This window comes from Amia ocellicauda, chromosome 18 (genome assembly GCF_036373705.1).
Source record: "Amia ocellicauda isolate fAmiCal2 chromosome 18, fAmiCal2.hap1, whole genome shotgun sequence".
Taxonomy (NCBI): domain Eukaryota; kingdom Metazoa; phylum Chordata; class Actinopteri; order Amiiformes; family Amiidae; genus Amia; species Amia ocellicauda.
In genome coordinates this window covers 5105354-5127512 of record NC_089867.1, presented here as the reverse complement: position 1 = coordinate 5127512, position 22159 = coordinate 5105354, and the positions used below count along the sequence as shown (strand labels likewise).

General features: G+C 38.3%; 2 protein-coding genes across 2 annotated transcripts; one reads left to right on the top strand and one right to left on the bottom strand.

The window, feature by feature from the left end:
* Positions 1 to 226: 226 nt before the first annotated feature.
* mrpl32 (mitochondrial ribosomal protein L32) lies at positions 227 to 2532 on the top strand. The gene is made up of 3 exons (XM_066691310.1): positions 227 to 386; positions 1392 to 1570; positions 2236 to 2532. The coding sequence occupies exons 1-3, from the start codon at positions 287 to 289 to the stop codon at positions 2488 to 2490; spliced, it is 534 nt and encodes a 177-aa protein (XP_066547407.1). The 5' UTR covers positions 227 to 286; the 3' UTR covers positions 2491 to 2532.
* Positions 2533 to 2908: 376 nt separating this feature from the next.
* On the bottom strand, positions 2909 to 18287 carry LOC136714022 (collagen alpha-2(VI) chain). Its single transcript, XM_066691306.1, has 29 exons — positions 18204 to 18287; positions 16010 to 16174; positions 14833 to 15428; positions 14607 to 14627; positions 14331 to 14396; positions 14179 to 14232; positions 13853 to 13897; positions 13740 to 13766; positions 13587 to 13613; positions 13099 to 13143; positions 12732 to 12785; positions 12161 to 12223; positions 11730 to 11792; positions 11565 to 11618; positions 11437 to 11472; positions 11016 to 11078; positions 10842 to 10904; positions 10098 to 10160; positions 9090 to 9152; positions 8605 to 8655; positions 8262 to 8297; positions 7308 to 7370; positions 6913 to 6975; positions 6594 to 6629; positions 6436 to 6481; positions 5953 to 6105; positions 5202 to 5648; positions 5058 to 5096; positions 2909 to 4750 (listed from the first exon to the last, which is right to left on the bottom strand). The coding sequence occupies exons 2-29, from the start codon at positions 16110 to 16112 to the stop codon at positions 4143 to 4145; spliced, it is 3048 nt and encodes a 1015-aa protein (XP_066547403.1). The 5' UTR covers positions 16113 to 16174; positions 18204 to 18287; the 3' UTR covers positions 2909 to 4142.
* Between the last annotated feature and the right edge of the window lie 3872 nt (positions 18288 to 22159).

The following is a 22159-nucleotide window of genomic DNA, read 5'->3' as shown; positions in this document are numbered from 1 at the left end:
TCCCAGCATTTGTTCCAGGTAATATGCGAGCATACAAATTACATAGAATGGACAGCTATTATAAGTGTAATCATATAATCGATTTAGTATGAGACAAATAACTTGAATAAAGTAAATTCGTTTTTACTTCTAGAGAACACGTGTTACGGGAAATCACGGCAGCGCAAGTAAACTACTTTTCCCAGAGTTCTCTGTAAATGTTCCCATAATCCATAATATCTGCGCAGTCGCAGTGCATGTGTGACCCTGACATGCTTTAACTTTAGTCGGGGGGTAGGTAGGGGAGATGAAAATGAGTGTGGCGGGGTTTATCTGTTTTTTGAGACGTTCATTGATAAGCTTTGAACAGCGAGTTCTTCAGACTGTGGGGTTTGAGAGGAATTTGGGTAAGTTTATATCAGTACGCTATTTTATTATTAGGCACCACTAGGCTACTTGATTGGGTAATTCTAGCTGCTCGTAGAGACACTTATGATTTCGGTCATAATTGAATCCCAACAAAGCAACTCAATTTAATAGATCACTGATGTGAAGTTTGACATGGACATAATAACAGCATAACTAGTGCAGCATTTCCACCAAGAGCCATAACACTCATCAGTATGCAGCAGATCCTCATTTACGTCCTTGACTAGAATAATATGCTTTTATTATGAATGTATTTTTATTCTTAAATCACACACAAACTACATATATCCACTATTCTCTTTAAGCATATGCAGTTGATGTTTGACGACCCGTAGCTGACGATCGTCTCAATCTGTATTTCTCCTAGTTCCCTGGCACACCTGCACTTCCTACTATAGACGTAAAGCATATTTTAAAGATGATCAAATCCGTTGATTTAAAGTCGTATTTTATTTCTCCTGCTCCTCAGCTCTTATTTGTGTTATTTCATACCCGATTGTGTATTAACTGCCTCTGCGCCGTTTCAGCTCAGATTTCCCTTGTGTTAGTTCTTCCTGCAGTAGGTTCTCAATATAAAGTGGCTCAATGCTCTGAATATTATACTGTTTGGTTCATCCACCCCTGATGTACTGTTTCTATTTCTCAATTGAAGCTGTGATGAGTATTTTCTGGATTTTTGTAGCATGAACAGGTATACTGCTGGACAAGAATCATGCAAAGCATATAGACCAACAAGTGTTGCAATTTAGTTCAACATGCATTTTTCTTATACTGTGTGTGTACGTTTGATATTTTCTCAAAATAGATGCATTAATTGATTAAGGTTTGTGGTGCTATATTATATAAATGGTAATTAATTTTAAATGGAAAGTGTCCCACTCTCCTACAGTGGTATTTTGTGTCTGCAGTGCAGAAGTATTTGCTTTATGGTAAACCTTTGAATAACCCGTGGTCTCTTGCTGTTATCCCATTTTGGTTTATAGTCCCCGCTTTGGCTGTACAGGGTCCCTGTCTCCTCCCCCAGCCCAAGTCCACACTTGAACAGGATGAAGTTCCCAGTTTTCTGGATAACATTTTCTGGATGGCTGCTCCCAAGAAGAGACGCACCATTGAAGTAAACCGCTGCCGCAGACGAAACCCTGCCAATCTCATCCCAATTAAGGTGCCTTTCTCCTTTTAAATAAGACCATAATAAGACCATAATAAGACCAGATCTGAAGTCTAAAGAAATCTAATGTTGGTGAAATTTGATGTAATTTTGTTGTTAAATTTACTGTAAAATGGCTTGAATGTAGAAGTAGGATCTAGTCCCCCTATGTTTGTTTGTTGTCCAATTCAACAATCACTGGAACTGTCTCCTTACTCACCAGTAAAATAGCATTCCTTTGCAGATCCATCCAATTCACATGTTTAGCATTGCCCAGATACACATGAAGCTCTTGCATTTAACTTCAATAACACTTCTTTATTGCATTGTGTGATTATGGTGGATAATGGTGGATTTAAAATACTGCACAGCTGGGACATTCTCACCAGTCATGCTTTTTAATTAAACTGTAAATGTGAACTTCTACTGTAATTTAAATGTCAGATTTGTTTTTATAATGGTTAATCAGCTGAGAGCAATGTTATATTTCCCATTACATTATGTGAAATGGGTTTTTGGTAGAGTTGCAGTGTTTTCAGAAGAATAATCATTAACTAGCACACAATGAATAGTCATGTGATGTGTAGTGATGTGACCCCTATGTATTCTTCCATCATAGGTGACGGGAACAGCATATCAATGTAGATTCAGGCTTTATATTCCGTCTGTTTTTCTTCCAGACAAATATTGTGCCATGCCCAGAATGCGGGCATCTAAAACTGAAGCACGTGTTGTGCGGTTTCTGCTATGAGAGAGTACGGAGGGAGACGGCTTTGATTCGAGGACAGATCCAGGCGATGGAAGAAAAGCCCTTTAACAGCCCGCATGTGGAGACTGTCGTTCTGTACGAGAACGAGAAGCCCAGCGAGGTGGACGAGGGGAAAAGAATCGTAGAGACAAAAAGGAAGCGTCCATCCTGGTTTACTCAGTACTGAATGTGTCGATTTCTCGCTCGTAATAAATGTTGTCTTATGGTACAGCTCGCTGAATGTGTAGTTCTTCTTTTTCAGTTTACTTTGTTACACTTGCTAGGGAGCTTTTGAAGGGCTACAGGGCAGGACTTGGTATAATGTACTGTGTATCTTGTCATTGAAGCACTACAGTACTTTTTTGAATGGCCTTATTTACCTATGTTAATTTTATCAATATGATTTCCTGCAGTATTGTATTTTTATTTAGAAATTGACAGCACTTCAGGGTTGCAATGTATTGGGAATACATGGCAAGAACTAATGGTGCCAATAAATGGTAGTAGTAATTATAATATATTCATATTGTCCATGTACCTGCTCTGTAAGTATAAACCTTGGACCTGGTGGCATAAAACAATATGATAATTAAAAAACAGAACAGTAACTTTACAAAGAACCTCTTTTATTTAATGTACTGGATTACTGTATCATTTTATATTTACAACAGGGAAGAAAGGCAATTAAAGCAATACAGTGCCAGTATAAAACAAATCTGCAAGCTGATAGTGTGAAAACAAGGATATTCTCACCACTGAGGAAAGCAAAGAGAATACATGTTACATTTGTGGTATTTCAAAAAGGTGGCGATATAATACGAATTAGAACAGATTTCAGATTTCAGATTCCCTAGTGTTTTCTTCACTTGCAGAAATCATTCAAAAGGTTTAACTAGAGGGGGTTAATATTAAACTGACAGTTGTGTGTCTCAAAACAAGTCCCTCTAGTTAGACCTAGACTTCTGTAAAGACGAGCATGCACTCGTACCAGAACATCTGTGAAAATACCAAGTTCTTAAACATTAGAAAGTCTACAAGCTTCATTAGTGCCCTTTAGTTAAATAAACACACAAGCCCTTCAGTGATCTGTACCAACTTTCTAATACTGAACAAGAGAAGCACCACTTTCAAATGTGCAAAAAAGGTCACAGATCTTTGCCAGTATCTCAGAGAATTCAGGAAGAATAAGGCAAACTAGAATAGTGAAATAAACATTTTATGACTGAGATATAGGCAGGGATATGATTTCCCCAATTCCTAAATCTAAGTAAGTACATTGAGAGAAAAAAACATGTAAGAAATAAGGGTGTAAAATTTATCACTTTATGGGTCTGAAAGTGAGCTAGAATATAATGCTAATGAAGTTATCAAGGTCTGGTACATCTCCATGTGTAGAATAATACATTCTGGAGGTCAAACCACTAAATATTTTTATAATTTACAATCTTAAAATGAACACGTGCCAAATAGCTTCTCACAAATCATGCTCTAGCATTACACTTTCAATTAAATCAAAAAGACAATTAATTCCCTGATACAATTACACTGACTCAAGGTTATCTTTTAAAACATGCCACATGCACAGGATGATTTTCAAAATATGTCTGCTGCAGGGCAAAATTTGCTCTCCCATTTTCTAAATTTAAAACATTAATGATGAAAGATTGAACTAAATCTCGATATGGATGAAATATCTGTGTCTCAAAAAAGCATTGAATCTGAACATTTACTGTGAGAATCTGGAAAGAGAAAAAGGCGTAACTTAACAGGTCATCTTGTTTCAGGGAAGTGTGTTTTATAATTAGGACTGTAGGGTATGACTGAGATATCGGCCTGAATTTAGCCGAGACAATGCACAATGTGTTTGACAACTCTTGTGGAAACCAGGTCAGCGTAGCGTTTCAGATGAAAAATCAGGGCTTTATCTTTGAAAACCAGTTGAGCTAATATGTTGTGGTCCACATCGGGCCCAACGGCAATTGCAGAGCTGACCACGTTTGCCTTCCTCATGGCTTCTATGCCTTCCTCGATGTTTTGGTCACGAGTTATGCCATCTGTGACGAAGACAAAGGAGACCTCGGCGTTCTTCCGCACTCCTCTGAATTGACTGTTACGGTTGTTCACTACATTATCTACAGCAAACAGAATGGCATTTCCTAACACGGAGGACGAGTCTCGATAAACAGCCTTGCTGATGAGGGAGCGAATGGTGGTCTCACTGTGAGAGAAATCTAGCAGCACATCTGGCTCTTGCTCCCCTCCATATTGCAGCACAGCTAGACGTGCTCCTTTATAGTCATTCTCCTTCCTGGCCAGCCTGATCTCCTGAGAGACCTGCTCGATGAAGTGCAGGACAGAGCCAAAGTTTTCGGCTCCGGTTCTTTCTGAGCCATCCACTAGGAACAGGATGTCAACGGGGCGTTGCACAAGAGGAGCCACCTGGAGAGCTGGGGCAACAGCACAATAAATCAATACATAGATATAGACAGAGATAGGTAGATAACAACTTTTTTACTACTTGTAAGGCAACCCAATACAACTATCTAATGAATAATACTGAGAAAATGTGATTAGATTAATGCTTTGGGTATGAAATAAGTCATTTTGTACCTACTTTTACCCTAGAGATGGAACCTAAACATAATTTTCCAGCTGTCATGTGCATTTATTTGAGAAGAATGTGATTTTGTTTTCCAGGTAATTAGTTAATTACACATAAAATACCAAAGGGGATCAAATAAGTAAAATCCTTACCTGTGGAACATTTCATGTCTGGGCAGATATGATCGGCTTCTGAAAAATTGCAAATGAGGTGTGGTTAAAGAGCTGCCAGCACAGATTCACAAAGCTGGAATCTATTTTCCTGAAAGGGAGAAAAAAATAAAAGATAAAACATACCTGGACAAAGGATTTGTTCAATTTCCTCCAGGAACTCTTCTGCAGTCAGATCGGCATACACGCTGAGCGTCTTCACTCTGTCACCTGTATTGCAGGCGATTTTCTCCAAAGACTGTCTTTCTGCACTGGTGTCAAACATGTCGCCAATTGCAATGGCGTACACCTCCACTCCTTTGCAAAGGGCTTCCAGGTTGTCCACGTCTTTGGGGTCGTAACGTCCGTCTGTTATGACAATGGCCACCACCTTGGTGCGCAGTCGTCTCCCTGGCATTATCAGGTTATCGTAGGTGAACTTCAGGGCAGAGGGTGTCCATGTCCCCCCGGCTATCCACTCCATTGCTTTGACTTTGGCTTTGAAACTGGTGATCGATGTTACATCCGGATCATCCATCCGTATCGCCTGTACAGCATCCTGATGGCTGTACTGCACTACCCCCAGCCGGGAACCTAAACACATATAATACGCATTAAGTGTTTATATTTGAATACTCTCTTAACATGAACTGTCCAAGGCTCTAAATGATCCACAGTTTTGGTCAATGTAAAAAAACATATAAAGCTGTTATAACAGCTTATGGCATTATTTTATATTAAAAGGAACTTGCAACTATATAGACCACAGATAGGTACCCTCTTACTAAATGTTTACTTTGGTAATTTTTATTGCATTTTCACAATATAATACATTTATAAAATAGCTACATATAATCATTGAATAAAATGCCTGCTGATTTTAGTTTTTGAAACATACCTGATACATCAGAAATATTCTTTGCCATTTTCCCTAGTCTGTTTGCCACACTGATAACAAAGTTTTTGGCAAGGCTGAAGTTGGATTTTCCAATACTTTCCGAGCTGTCAATCACAAACACTAGGTCCACAGCAGGGCACAGTTTTTCACAGTCTACAGGGCAAAAAAGCAACAGTAACAACTTTCATCTTCACACAAATGATGACTATTATTTTTCTGCAGCAGTGGATGTGGTTGTAGTTGTAGTAGTACACTCTATGTGAAAACATGGGCATACACGTTGCTTCTACAATGCTTTTTTAATAAGGTTCCTTTCAGTAGAGAATTTCTAAGCAAAAAAAAAAGGTCACGGAGGTTTAGTTATATCAATTTTTTTGTAAAACTGTTTCAATACATATGAGAATTAATTAAAATTACAAATGTTTGAAAATGAAGAAAAATCCACAAATAAAATGTACTGTGGAAATGAAATGAAACTCTCACCACAGCAACCACATGTTTCTCTCACAAATCCCATTATTTCGCACTCCTGGGGCAGAGAGAAGAGAGAGACACAAGACAGGTAGCAATAGATCAACCAAAACCATGTGCTAAGGGTACAACCATTTCAAGGGATTTTAATTGAATTGAACAAAACTCACAGTTAAACCAGAGGCTCCTCGGCTCCCAGGTGAACCCTAGGGCACATCAATGGCAAATTAAAAACACACCCTACTCTCCAACAGTGCTAACAGTGTTAAAAGTACAAAAAAGCATACAGTACAGTACATTTAAAAAAAATATTGCAGACTAAAACACCATTGAATTGCTTATATGTTTAGGAGAGATATACCTGATTTACAGTGAATGTAACTCAATATGATAAGCTCTGACAAAGGTAATGACACATTCACTGATTCCCAACATACTGCATTAGTAATACATGGGATTTTCTGTAAATGTTGTTTTGCCTTTACTCACAGGTGGTCCAGGCTGACCTCTCACCCCTCTGTCGCCTGGCTCCCCCTCGGGGCCTGGATCTCCCTGCAGCCAACACAGACCCATCAGACCCATTCGCAGCACTGGGCTGCACCATAAGTCAGCCCCACCCAGGACATAATACAAATCGCTCTGGCTATCCACCACCTTGCAGGGTAATTTATCAAGTTGTGTAATGTTTATTCCTTACAATACCAGTCTGTTCACATGCTTAACAGATTCAAAACAAAACATAACATAGGTAGGCCGCATCCAGTAAGCAGGCAATGTATACACTACGTCTTAGTCCATCCATAATCCATTACACATTAAGATAAGAACATAGGAATCATGAAAAATTACACTGCTTGAATTGGTCCCCAGTGTGTGATACTCACTGCATCTCCTGGGGTTCCTTTAGGGCCATGTCCTCCTTTCTCTCCATAATACCCTCTAGACCCCTAGAAAAGAAGTTCAGGTAAGCCAGTTGAGGGAGAGGGCAATACAAGAAAATGGCAGTATGGCAATGGAATGCAGTACTTACTTATTGTGGATAAATTGCTGTGTAAAACAGGGATTATTTTTTACAGACACTTTAGCTTTACACACCTGCCAAGTTGGATTAAATTTATGTTGTGGTCTAGTCATCAAGCTCTCTGGATACTAATGCTCATTAACAGCTTAAAATACAAGACATAACAGATCAAATCTATCCTAGAGAGGTGGAGGATTCGGGACAGGGACATTCACCTTGGTACCTTTCTGAAGTTTTGCCACGTTCTGCTCATACAGAACTCTGTACCTCAGTCTCATATTGCCACTTTTGGGGCCTGTTCTTTGTATTTCTACAACTCGAGATTTTGGACATTTCTTTTGGGAAACACCAGGAATATTTCCACCTTGCCATTGGTTAGTAAACACTATCCAGATGGTTTATGTTGGATAAGGCTTCTAATTAGTTTGAATGCATTAAGTGCATTTAGGAAACTGAGGATGGCAGCCATTAAGAGTCCCCTGTCACTGTATTTAATGTAAGTGTTACTGAAATTAAGACCGTGCAAGAACATGTACCAAGTCAGTTTCACCCTTATTCCTAACATGATTACAGTAATTTCAGGTCACACACACTCTTATGTGAAATCCATAACATTTAACAACCCTCACAGTGTTGCACCTATCAATGATTTAGGGTCTTGGCTAGATTTATCTAAACTGATGATGGCTTATGATATTAACATGTGAATTGCTGCTACCAAGAGTTCACCTGTGACCTCCCACACTCCCAGAGCAGTGATATTCTCCTTTGCCGAGTACCCATGACACGTACAAATACAGCAAATACAGAAACTCACCTGTAGTCCCTGCAAACCAGGATCCCCTCTGTCTCCCTGAATACAGATGGAAAGGAGCCTTAGTCACATACATTTGTAGCCAAACCTATTCATAGCCTGTATTTGAAATTGTGTTATGATGAAAGTCATTGAATTGTATAAAAAGTGATTATTAAGGTATACTTAAGTGTCACTGAAATCTTTTCAGATTTGCTGGAAACTGATTCGGCCTAGAGAAAACTGTGAACATTGATTGGATTGAGTAAAAAAACAAAGGGCTATATACTTCTGTCTACGGATTTCAACGTGTATATGTGTGTATATATTTAATAGCAATAACACATTCCACTAAACTTTACCATACCTGTGTTCCTCTAGGACCCACATAGTTGTAGCCGTCTTTTCCTTGGTCCCCCTGGAATTAACAAAAAACGATTCACAGCTGCATTAATAGTGCATCTTGGTCAATATTTCCATATTTCCAAGGAACTCACTGCCACAAGTATATGTATTAAGACTTATTTGAAAATAAGACCCACTTTGCACCAATTACTATTGAAAAATTGAGCATTATGTTGTCAAAGTTTAAATAATTAATTCGGTATAAATAAACATGAAGGGTAATTGCAGAAGTATGTTTGGTCACTTAAAACACCTGGAAATTGCAGATGACCTGTCAACTGAGAAAAGCAGAGCAAAAGCTGCTTCTTTCACACTCCCTCCCACAGAGGCATTCAGGTTTCCAGCAGTCTATATACTTTTAAAGCCTTTTGTGTAAGAACGGAGAGCATGTGTACACACTGTGTGACTCGGGCCTGCTATTACTTGAAGCAGGCCTGAAGCGCTCACCTTGGCCCCTGGATCCCCAGTGTCTCCTCTTGGTCCAAAATCACCTGCCTCCCCGTTGGACCCCTAATAAGAACAAGTTTCCATTTATTTAAATATTTATGAGATAAACTACCTTCAAAACAATTAAAGGGTAACTTTACAGTTCTGATTTCCCCCTGTGGGTAAACTGTGGGCTAATTGGCTGTGTAAAGGTTGGCAGCTAGCACACAGTTTGCGAAAAGGAAAAGAAGGACCCATATTTCTCTAATACCAAAAGCTTCCATGACATTCTGACCCGAATTCTGCACAGAATAATATGAAACTGTTAATATGTAAAAATATGTTATTTTTAATCCTAAATTGTGCTGGGACAGGAATGATTTAGACAAAAAGCAACACATTGGACACAGTGGACTACATCACCGACTACAGCACTGTAATGAAAGAGGGAATGAGGGGAAGGTACACCTTTTGAAACAGGGTTACTGACGGTTTTATGTTGATACCTCTTTTAAAAGATTTGCATTTTAGTGCTCTTTTCCTTTTGATGGAACAATGAGACAAACAGATCCTTCAGGTCCGAGCACAGACTGTTCAGTGTTGCTTCAGGACTAGAATGCTGTGTATATTTTCCTCATGTAAAAGTTTGAAAACCCGAAAGGTCTGAAAACTGATGAATCCGTATAGATGATTTTCCTGCGGCATTGTTTTAAATGAATGTACAATATACACAACAGACAAATGCTAAATTATCCTATGACAAGAAGGGGGATACAATGTGTTTTTTCTTTGTAATTGTGTTCTAATGAAATATAGAGATGTTTAAGAGAAATAAAAACATATTTATCATACTTTAGTATGTAAGTGTTGATTTTGTAAATGCATTGTAACTTATGATACCCAGGTAATTTATATGCCTTATAACAGTATGGATATAGCACAAGTATGACTAAAGTAGTACAAGTAATACAATTAATTAATTAATTAATTAAAGAACAATATATACTAAAGAGTACATTTTATACTTACAATTTCTCCAGCAACTCCAGTATCTCCAGGTGTACCTCTTACTCCCGGGAAACCCGGAGGCCCCTGGGAACATTAAGGGATTGGAAATTTAGGGGCTGGCTTGGTATCCTGATGAAGATCTTGTATTTAAATGTTGATCTGAATTTATTTTTTCTTTAACTTATTATTTTAAGAGATTAACAGATAATGAAATGATAGTATGAGTATTGCTGGAGTAGTGACTGCCTTAATGGGGGAATAGACAATAGTAATTAATAAAAGCTATTTGTTTTATACTGTTATTCCAACTAAACATTATTTTGCTTAGGCAAACGGTAATCTGACTTCCTTGAAAGGAATGGATCAAACATTCATCACAAATAATACAAAGTACAAATAATATTCTTGATGTACAATATCACAGACAAAGTGCAGGATAGAGTTTGTAGATATCCAGTTCTACATCAGAGTCAAGCACTCACCTAATGTTGTCGGGGTTCAGTTTAAATATAATGATAAGGTAGATATAGTCTGAAAAATAGAAAACCTGAGAAGCTTAACTCAAAATCAAAGTATACACATTTTCATCTTTAATGTTCAGCAGAAGTTATAGGTTTGTCCTTCTCCCTGTTTTTGACTTTTCCACAGAATATCATACTTTTTGCCATCAACTGTTCAACCACCCAAAAGACTTTATTCCTACCTCGACACAAAAAGATTTCAGCCAGTTAAGAAAAGATAAAATGAGATTCCACTCTCACTTACCATGACCCCGTTCTCTCCCATGTTTCCAGGCATACCTCTCTCTCCCTCTGGGCCTACTTCTCCCTTAAAAGCATCAGATTAATAAAACATCCAATTAACAAGGACTGCTAAAACAAGTTCCACAGTGTTATATTCACCCAAATGAGAATTTACAAACATGGCCACACTGCTTACCTTATCACCTTTGCCCCCTGTCTTACCACGTAGACCCGATGCCCCACTGTCACCTCTTGTACCCTGCCAATGAAAGTCCAGTAGGTCAGGGCTAATTCTTTATACAACAGTGGACACACATAGATCAACATTTTCATTTGGTTTCAAGTTCTGAAGTGTTTTTCCCCAATTGCAGCATTAGTACAGAAAGAAAAATGGCCCAGCAGAAGTTTGATGAATGATATGGTAATTTTTGCACCAGATCCAGGCCTGATTTAGTCACCCTGAAACAACAACAACAACAAATCTCCTGAGCCAGAACTACCATTGCTGTCCTCTATGTTTTCTTAAAAACACTGCAACTTTTATTGTTTTATTGTACAGCCTGTTTATTGTATGGGTTTACTGGTTTGCACTGTTTTTAAACTAAAATAATACTTACAAGGTCACCCACATCCCCAGGAAGTCCTGGCATCCCCTTAAAATTAGAAAAGAACAAAAAGCTTAAAAAAGAATGTTACTGACAAAAACTTAGATTGTTTTAATTCTACAAATCTCCAAATAAGATACCTTCGATCCTTTCTGACCCGGAAGACCTGGATTTCCGATGTAGCCGAGGACACCCTGTGTTAACAAAAGAGATCCTGTCTTACTCAATCTCCCCAAGCGCTGCTGCTCAGGTCTTTGATCATGGGAGAGGGGGGTTGATCTTGAGTGATCTTTTAGGCACTATACCTTTTCTCCATGCAGTCCCTTCAATCCCGTCATTCCAGGTCTGCCACTCTGTCCGGCAAAACCCTGAGTCGGCGACGAAAGGAAAGGTAATCAGACTCCCATTCATAACCCATGAACTGCCATAAAACCATATTAATAAGATCCTCTCCATAAGCAAAGGCTTCTGCATCCTAAGGAATATTCATTGGCAATTACTTGGAAATTATTTTGTTTGACTGAAACAAGGAATCCCATTTTAACAAGAAGATAGTTAATGAGGAGGTTAAACATTTTGGTATATATAGCTGTTTCATTTAATAACGGTAGCCAACTTTAGAGATCTTTTGTTTTATTAAGATAAGTTGCTTTGCTCTGCAGGATATTTATAATGGAAGCTGCAATCCCTTTACCAGACATTAATAAGTTATATGAGTTAGTGCCCAGCTACATACCTTGTCCCCTGGATCTCCAGCTTCACCCTTTACTCCAAAGTCACCTGCTGGCCCCATATCTCCCTGTCAGGAAACCCAATCAATAAAAAATAGATTTAGATATTAAAGTAATTTTCATCTAACATAGAATGAGCTTGTTTGAGAATGTAACAGTCACTAGATTTACACTTCTGTATCAGTGAGGGATATTGAACACTATTTGTATAATCTATCATCTTGCATTTCCTTCTTTAGCTTGTTTCATATGCTTTCCAACTATAGCCATAAAAACAGCTATGTCTCAAAGAAAGCGTGGACCAGGAGCAAGTAAATGAAGCACTGGGGAAACAAAGAGGAATGAGGTCGGTGCAATGTATCTATAACAGCAACTGTGAGCTCTGTGATCAAATTCAAATCATCTGATAAAACTGATCACCCTATTTCTGCACACTCAAGGTCAACGGAAAGAAGAAAAATTAGATAGTAATCTACAGAAGTGGTGAGATTAATCTAGTTTAAGGTAATGAATGCCCATTTTGAACATATGAGAACAGCTGGATAAGTGTTGATATGTAATGGAAATATTTTTTACCTGCATACCAGGGTCTCCTTTGCATCCAGGTGAGCCTATAGAACCAACTTTTCCCTTTGAGAAAACACATTATTATTATTAGATGTCTTAGCAGACACCCCCAACTTACAATATATCACATTATTTTAACATACAATTACCCATATACAGCTGGGTCTTTACTGGAGCATTCTGGGTACAGTGCCTTGCTCAAGGGTACAACAGCAGTGTCCACCACCTGGGACTGAACACATGCCCCTCTGCTTGGGAGTCCAGATCCCTGACCACTCCACACTACTGTCCACATGCAAATTGTGTTTAGGAATGGGCCAACAGCAGTCAACATGGCAAAAGCAGACAATGATAAACATAATGCAGTCAACCCTACCTTTATGCCATCTATCCCATTGTATCCAGAATTTCCAGGTTGTCCCTTAAACAGATCAAATAAAACATACACTTTTGTTTCAGGTTTATATAAGGTTATCGATGCAAAATCCTGAAGAGAATATTACAATTTTATCTTACCCTCCCATTTGTATTAAACTGGGTTTGAATGCAGCCCTAATACACTGATATATTCAGATATACATTTTCATACATATGACCTATCATACTTCAGTCATCTTGTAACCCCACCTAAAGTGAGATCATATTCCAAGACTGATAATCTGGGTGATTGAAGCCAGTCCTTGGTCATTTAAAATACCATTTATCTGAAACATTACCTCCTTTTGTTGGTTCATTCACTTTCTCATAATCAGGCAAGTATTTATTTCGTGGTCTTGGGAATGTATGTAAAATCAGCAGTACACTAAGTATAATAACTTAGAGAGGATACGGATAGGCTGTATTTATTAAGTAAAACAAGTGTACCTTCACGCCAGAAATTCCAATATCTCCCTGTAAAATTATACAAAAAACAACATTATGGAGTTAATGTAGTAACAAAGGGTCAAACACTATAAAGCATATATACATAGATAAACATGCACAAAATTATAAAATATTTGTATAACTATAACTTACTTTTTCTCCTTTAAGTCCAGGATACCCCTGAAAATGGAATGGTGGAATATTGTCAAAATAGTTCAGGGAAGACAGAAAGAAATACAATTATGTTTTCTTATTAGTACACATACCTTAGACCCAGGCAAACCTATTGGACCTTCTATTCCAGGGTCTCCCTAAAAAAAAAAAAGCAAAGCATTATATTTTTATATTTATTCAGGTTACCACAACTGGACAGAACCTCAAAGCGTTGTTTTGTGATGTGTCAGTTCCTTTTAGAAGTGTGAAAGAACTCTGTATGTTACCTTTTTCTAATGACTTAGCCCATCCATTATAACATTTAATATTCCAGATCACTCACAGTGTGTTTTAGTGGTTTATTCTTCTCCTGATTTCTCATCTGTGACTTTATTTTGTGAAAATGTGGTTCCTAGTATGTCCATTTTGTTTAGCTCACCCTTTGTCCAGTGGTGCCTGCATCACCAATAGTGCCAAAGCTTCCCTTGGCACCCTAGAAAATGAACCCCCACCACCAAAAACAAAAACATTAAAATATAGCACATGGAATTACAAAACCTTAATTTAAATAGACAACTCAATATTTCTTGCCTTTATTCCTTTCAATCCTTTAGGTCCTGATGTCCCAGTAGTTTGTAAGCATGATTGTTCTGCACACTACAATATAGCAAATAGACAAATTAATGAATGAACAAATAGATGACTGAATAAACAAACAAACAAACAAATAAATGATAGTGAATGACAGGCCTTTGAATGTGCCTGCATAACCCACACAAAAAAAAACATATCACTAAAAATATCTATTTGGTTTCCCTGGCAGCAAGAAGATAGTGTTATCTGTGTAATATAACAAAGTATCCTCACCTCAGATTCACCTTCGTTTACCTAAAGCACAAAAAAGATTGCAATTAAAAACATTAAAATGAAGAAACAATGCCTTTCACTTTGTAAAATGTATATAAGGACATTAAGGCTTCAGTTGGGGTCGGGAATCAACGTTTTATGCAAAGCATCAGTCAACATATTTTGATGAGTTTGCATTGGTATGTGTTGTGGGCAGGACGAGACTCACAGCCTTGGTCATACTTGCCATTGTGTCAGTGATCTTGTTAACCGCCAGTTGCCTCCGGTTTTTTGGGAAGGCCAAGTAATCCTTGCGGTAAAGCTCGACGGGAGAACTTGCGATCTGTTTTAGTTCGCTCTCCATCGTGTCATCGCTGGTCGCCACCACAAAGATCTTAATGCCTGCAGCTTTGGCTGCTTCAGTGGCCTGCTGGACTCCTCCACAGGGGTTCCCTGTGATATGCCCGTCGGTCAAGACCACGGCGAACTGTAGCTGCGGCTTCACTGAGGAGTACGCTTTCCGGACCTGATCCGTCAGGTTCCTCAGGGCGCAGTCCAGGAAGGTCCCTCTTCCGATGTACCTGATATTTCTCACCCTCGTCAGGAAGGCAGTGGTGTCGGTAGTTATCTGACTGAAGACCTCAACCCGGTCTGAGAAATGCAGTCCCCCGAAGGACCATTTCACCTTCTTGGCTTGCAGGGTGCTCCCCTGCAGCTTCTGCACAAACATCTCGAGGAACACTTTCAGCTCGTCCACCTGGCTGCCCCAGGGATACTCCTTGAGTGCCACGCTCTCTGAGGTATCCACGGTGAAGTATACGTTGATAGGGCAGTCGTCATTGCCTATAGTACATGCATACAGAACAAAGATCATCACGTTATACTGAAGGTACACTAGTGTATGCTATTCCACACTATTATACCCCATATTTCACATGCATTGACCTGTCAACATCGCAATATTTAGAAAAGGACTGCAACTTTGTTTGAATGCTGATCCATGCTCTCATCATATGCTCATTATCACTTGTGGTTATGTGTGTACCATTTTACTTACTATTACAAACTGATGGCTCATGTATCATAGTACATAGTACACAATCCATGATTGGCCCCCGTTTTCCAGGATTTGCAGTTTACAGGGTTGTGGATGCTTTATACATACAAATCAGAACCACACAAGCAATGGGATTTATGAATACATATGTGGCGATAAAGTTTGGCCAAGCAAGTGATGTATAGTCAGAGGTGTACAGAGCTGTCAGAGGGTATATATGCTATTGTATAACCTCTGTTAGCTTAAAAAAAAGCAAAACAAAGACAACAGTGAAAAGAGAAAGAAATGTTGGCAATAGTTTTTTCATTCGTTTTATGTAAATGCTTGTGGTTTGCAAATGATCTTCCCACACGTGACTGGTTCTCACCTTTCAAATTCCTGGGCCTTATGAGGAGACTTTCAGCCTCAGGGTCTTGGGTAGACAGCTGCACTGTCCACAAGAGGAAGGCAATCTTGAGCAGGACTTCCATACTCAATGCACATTGAGGGGGGAATAGAAGAGACAATGATGTATCCCTTAACTGTGTCTAGGCTGTGAACAAGGAAAGATACATAATTCTTTATATACACAATCATATAACTATTTTTATTAGCAGTTGCTTTCCTGCCTTGACCTAATTTCTGATTTTTAAATGTAAAGAAATGGTCTTTTCAAATTGTTCCATGACCAGTATGGCTCCCTAGTTTTAGACATGGAGATGAGAATGGGTGCTTAATTACTGTGTGCAGCAAAAGCTAACACTGATCAACCCCTGAGGCCTGGGTCAAATCAAAACTTTGACCTACTTGTAATCACAAATTACAAACTGGCACTCAATGGTGGTCTGTTTCACTGTCAGCAGCCACTTTCTATTACCACAATGTGATTGGGTACAAGTTCATCATTTGTGATTCCTCCTTTGGACTTTTATGTGTTTATTTTTTCCATTTGTTTAATTTGTATTAAGATATTAACCCAATTTAGTTCAAAAACAAACCTTAATCTTAACTACCTTAACTAAGTTGTGACAGTATCTTTCTGTCATTACTTATTTAATTGAGTGTAAACACAGACAACAATTGTAACAGGACAACAATTGCACATTCATTTTTATATACAAATTATTATTAAATAAAATGTATAGTGATGACTGTATTAGTACATGTACAAATTGCTGTTTCTGTTTTAATGCAAAAATCTTGTCCTGTCCTGGTGAATATAAATCCTTATTGTCACCCTTTCTTTGTGTGACAGGATATTTTTCTTGTTCCTGGAAAACCTGCACATTTTAACATTTGCAGAAACTTAAACATTTATTGTAAAACTGGTTTAAAATAATATTTTGACGGATACAAATCATGAGTGGAAACAAAGCTTAAACATTTATTGCTTTTTCCTAATGTTAAAAAAAATCTATCAAAAAAAGCTTCCATTCAACATATTCCTATTCAAACACGTTTTAATACCACTTGAGAGAAAGATTATTTTTCAGGCAGAAGCCAAAAACAATACAGGCACTGAATTAAATTGATGAATACCATTATAGTAATATTTTTTATTATGATTTGCTCCCAGAGGCCAATTTAATTCACATTAACAAAATTAATTACAGAAATTCACATACACAGTACAAGACCTTACATGTCAAAGTTTCAGTTAGTTTGATAATGTAGTACACAGATGTATGTTTCACAGTAAAATGCTGTAGATGTAATGTGAGAAGCATGAGGTAGATCATTTGTGACTCTCAGTGCTCATGTGTATACCTCGCAGGAGGGTAAAAACACCAGTCTCCCTGCAGCTGCAAGTCTGAAGTTGTGTCTTTACTTTTACCAAGCCTTAGGCTCTGTTTAGTTTGCACATAGCTAAACTGATATTTTCTACTATGTAAACTTCTTCATGTCACAGAATAAACAGCAGAATACAGACAGAAAGTGAAGCAGATTAAGGGAATTGAAAATAATGGTAAAAATACCTGTCAAATTCACCACTAACTCCCTTCATTTTACTTCTAATTTTATCAATATCAAAATCCACATCTTCACACATCTTTTGTTTGTTGGTTTATATTAGGGGAATGGAGATAGATGGTGCATTTGCAAAACCAAAGCTACACACATGCTATGATACACATTCATATTATGACAGATTTGTCTTGGTTGTTCAAGAATATCTGACATGTAATTTATAGAGACCAAACAAAATTGCACAAAGCAGAAAGGGTTATTAATATGATGAAAAAGAAGACCTGCTGCTCAATAGAGATAAAAGCTTACTTTCTGAATCTAGTCAACATTTGCCCCATTGGTCAACTACAGATCAATGCAATGCCTTTTTCATCACATTTACAACAAAAAATGTGGTATTATCATTGAAATAGACCAGTGGGAGAAAAGCAGTGTTTTTTGAGTAGCTTTTCTTGGCTGTAATGTGCAGTCTAAGTAGAACCTTAGAGAACACTGAAGTACAGGGGAATTCAAATCAATTCAGAAGTGACATTTTTGTTTAAAATGAGGATTGTGTCCTTAAACATTTTCAATACCCATAATCATGAATCATTCTAAAGTAAATGATCTCTTACCTAGTGAGGTTCCAGACTTCCAGCTGCTTTTTTCCATCTGCTGTGACCCTCTGCTCACTCCAAAATGCCACCTTTGTATAACTCTACACAGGAAAGTAATGGTATGCTGCTTGGCTTGTTGGGGCCTGTCAGACATCACAAAAGATCAGAAATCACCCAAGTTATGTTCTCCATTGGAAAAACAACCCCTTCCTCCCAAAAGGGAATATTCACATTATTTTGGACAACACTCAAGAACAGACCATCAAATTAAGGCTTATTTATTTGTTTTGTAACATTATAATTATGAAGGGGTTATTTTTTGCCCTAAAGTAAAATAACAATTATCGGTTGATAGATTTATAGGTAAACGTGTCATAAGATGTAATGGATGCCTGTAGCTGTGCAGATGTGAATTCGAGACATGGTATTTATCTGAACATCCTTTATCTGAACAATAGCCATGTAATTTCTCCAAATTCCTGTCATTTCATGGTCAGGATTGATCTCTGCAACCTTGAGAAGATAATAATGGAATAATAAAAACATAAGCCCTTGATTGACACTTAGTGGATGCATTCAATTCATGTTGTGGATTTTCCTCCTGTGAATAATTTATCAGTAATTCTATGTACATCAAAATGGCCCATCACTCCAACACTGTTCAAGTTAATTAAGTGGCAACAGGCAAGCATTAACAGTGCTGAAGAATTTTTGACTCAGTACACATTCAGACTAATTACATAATGTGATGTCAGACAAGTCAGGCTGAAATCCAGAACAAAACAGACCAATTATAACACCGTGTGACATTTTGTTTTGTTTTATTCCTGGGTAGTAAGTGTCATTTAATTATATTAAATTGCTTATGCCTCAAAAGTATAGAAAATGGGTATTATTCCCCACAAACTTTGTTTTTGTGACCAGGACAGTGATATTTTGAAATGTGCCTATTTCCAATGAGAAAATGGGCGAATTTGTGTCTTTTCGTTCACATAAAGTCAGATAAAACAACATATGAATCCAAATTAACATCTATTTATACTAAAGTAATACAAAAATGACTATAAAAGATTTAGAAGTGAGTAGTTTTTTGAGATTTACGATTATACCGTAAATCACTTTCAAGAATCAGCCCCCAAATGTAGTCTCCCATCATGTTCTTGTTATACTGTCCTTGGTAGCGGCGTTCAAAGTCCAGTATATCCTGGTGGAAGCGCTCACCTTGCTCCTCCGAGTACGCTCCAATGTTCTCCTTGAAGAGAACAGCCATCTTAAGAAGAAAGCAGCAAGTAAGAGAGCGAGGAAGACGTTGTAGATCCAGATGACAATTTCAGAGGTGGAGCTGAGGAGAGAAAAAGACCTCAACGACTTGTTTAGAGATCTTGATCTCACCAAGTCCAATGCCAAGCTTTTGACGTCTAGGTTCAAGCAGTGGAACTTGTTGGATGAAAGTGTGCAAGTCGCAGATCAGAGGAAGTGTCACAAACCTTTTTCTAGCTTCTTCACCCATCAAGATGGGCTCTGATCTGCCACAATGTGACCAGTCTGTTCGAGGCAATCACCTGTAACCAGAATGAGTGGTGCCTCTTCATTGACAGCTCATCCAGGAGCCTCAAAGCCGTGCTGCTCCATAATGGCAACAAGTACCCGTCTCTTCCCCTGGCTCACTCAGTGCACCTCAAAGAGGATTACAACAGCATCAAGACGTTGCTGGACACCTAGAAGTATGATGAGTACGGCTTGGAGGTCATAGGAGATTTCAAAATGGTGGCAAAAAGGCAGTTTTACCAAGTTTTCCTACCAAGTTTTGCCTTTGGGACAGCAGGGACACCAAGGCACACTACCACAGGCAGGACTGGTCACAGCGGACTGAGTTCTCTGTGGGGAGGAACAACGTAAATGGGAGCCACTGGTGGACCCCCGGAAGGTGTTGATGCCATCACTGCACATCAAATTGGGCCTTATAAAACAATTTGTCAGAGCTCTAGATAAGGAGTCAGCAGCCTTCAAGTACCTTTAAGACTTCTTCCCTAAGCTATGTGGAAGACACTCAGTCTTCAATCAGGTTGGAACGTTCGTTGTAATGCCTTTATTACACGCAGCGTGGAGAGGAACAGTGAATCAAGGAGATTCCAAAGTTGCTCTGATTCCTTGATAAAAGTCAGAGCTTTTTATACACACAGAAGTCAAAGATCTGGTTATCATTAACAAGTCATTACTATGTTATCTTAAAAGCTAGCTAAGCACAATATATATCATTATAGGCAATAGTTCATAGGTCAATACTAGGATTAGGGAGCAGACACTCAAATCATACTGTTTGGCATCTTCTCCAAGATGCTCATCGTAAATAACAAACAGAGGTCAAACTACCTTCTGGCCTGACCTTTTAGCTTGACCTTATTTTTCTTAAATATACATGAAGTAAAACATGTGTGAGAAAGGAATTTCTAGCTTTCCCTCCACAGCTGTCTGAGGCAAAGGTCAAAGCCGGTGTCTTCGTTGGACCACAGATAAAGAAGATCCTGGAGTGCAATGAATTCTCCAAGAAGCTCACTAGTCCGAAAAACTATGTGGAGCTGGTTGAGACTCTGGTGAAGAACTACGGCACAATGGGCTGTAGGATGTCCCTTAAAGTCCATATCCTTGATGCTCATCTTGATAAATTCAAGGAGAATATGGGAGCGTACTCGGAGGAGCAAGGCGAGCGCTTCCACCAGCATATACTGGACTTTGAATGCCGCTACCAAGGACAGTATAACAAGAACATGATGGGAGACTACATTTGGGGGCTGATTCGTGAAAGTGATTTACGGTATAATTGTAAATCTCAAAAAACTCACTTCTAAATCTTTTGTAGTCATTTTTGTATTACTTGTATGTTAATTTGGATTCATATGTTGTTTTTTTCTGACTGTATGTGAACGAAAAGACACAAATTTGCCCATTTTCTCATTGGAAATAGGTACAATATCACTGTCCACAAAATTTGTGGGGAATGATAGTCATTTTATATACTTTTGAGGCATAAGCAATTAGGAAATAACACTTACTACCCAGGAACAAAAATTGTGTTACATAGTGTCACTGCACTAGTATGGCTGACTTCGATACATCTGACATTAATTGCAGTTGTTAATGACTTAAAATAATAAGTGGGCTACAATGAAGGTACAGTGTAACTTTGAGAAAAGCACAAAATCACAAATGCCCCTCCACAAAAAATATAATATGGTGTAATAATGAATGAAAAAGAGACCGTAGATTTACAAAAGTATTCAGACCCTCTCACACATTTTAATGGTGTTGCTTTACAATCATGACACTTTGAAGCAGGAATGAATGAGTTATATGCACAACCTACTCTACACATTCAAAGCAAAAACAAAAACAAATCTATAAAATGAAATCAAAAGTCATGATTGCTTCAAAGTATTCAAACCCTCTAGAGTGGGAAACCTAAATTAATTCAGGTGCACAAAACGATCTTAACAAGACACACAATTTGTTGAATGGCCTGTGTGCGCTAATAGTGGCTCTCATGATATCAGAAAAAAAGCACCCATCTCTGTGGGGTTCCTTGGTCAGGTAGTGAATTTCAAGCAAAGACTCAACCATGATCAAAGCAAGTTGGGATAAAATAATTGAAAAGCAGGTATCAAGGCCTCAGAGTTCAGTGGCTGAGATGGGAGAAACTGTGCATCAATCAACAATATCCAGAACACTTCAAGCAAATTAATGTATGATGCAACGTACAAAATACTAAGAAAATATGTCTGCTAAACTGGGGCAAAAATGTACTTTTCAGTAGGGCAATGTTCCAAAGCTACAGTGAAGTGGCTCAAGAATAAGAGTGGATGTCCTTGAGTGGTCCAGTCAAAGTCCTGACTGGAATCCAATGGAGAATCTGTGGAAAGAACTGTGGAAAAACTGCTGTCGATAAGCGATCCCCCACGCAACTTGAGCTTGAGCAA

Bases quoted from the DNA above. Each gene is read 5' to 3' on its own strand.
- mrpl32 (XM_066691310.1), top strand. From the start codon at position 287: ATGAAAATGAGTGTGGCGGGGTTTATCTGTTTTTTGAGACGTTCATTG. The intron at 387-1,391 runs GTAAGTTTATAT...TTTGGTTTATAG, and splicing joins GGGGTTTGAGAGGAATTTGG to TCCCCGCTTTGGCTGTACAG. The intron at 1,571-2,235 runs GTGCCTTTCTCC...TTTTTCTTCCAG, and splicing joins CCAATCTCATCCCAATTAAG to ACAAATATTGTGCCATGCCC.
- LOC136714022 (XM_066691306.1), bottom strand. From the start codon at position 16,112: ATGGAAGTCCTGCTCAAGATTGCCTTCCTCTTGTGGACAGTGCAGCTG. The intron at 12,224-12,731 runs GTAAAAAATATT...GTTTCCTGACAG, and splicing joins AAGGAGACCCTGGTATGCAG to GGAGATATGGGGCCAGCAGG. The intron at 7,371-8,261 runs GTGAGTTTCTGT...CTTCTTTTCTAG, and splicing joins CTGGTTTGCAGGGACTACAG to GGGTCTAGAGGGTATTATGG.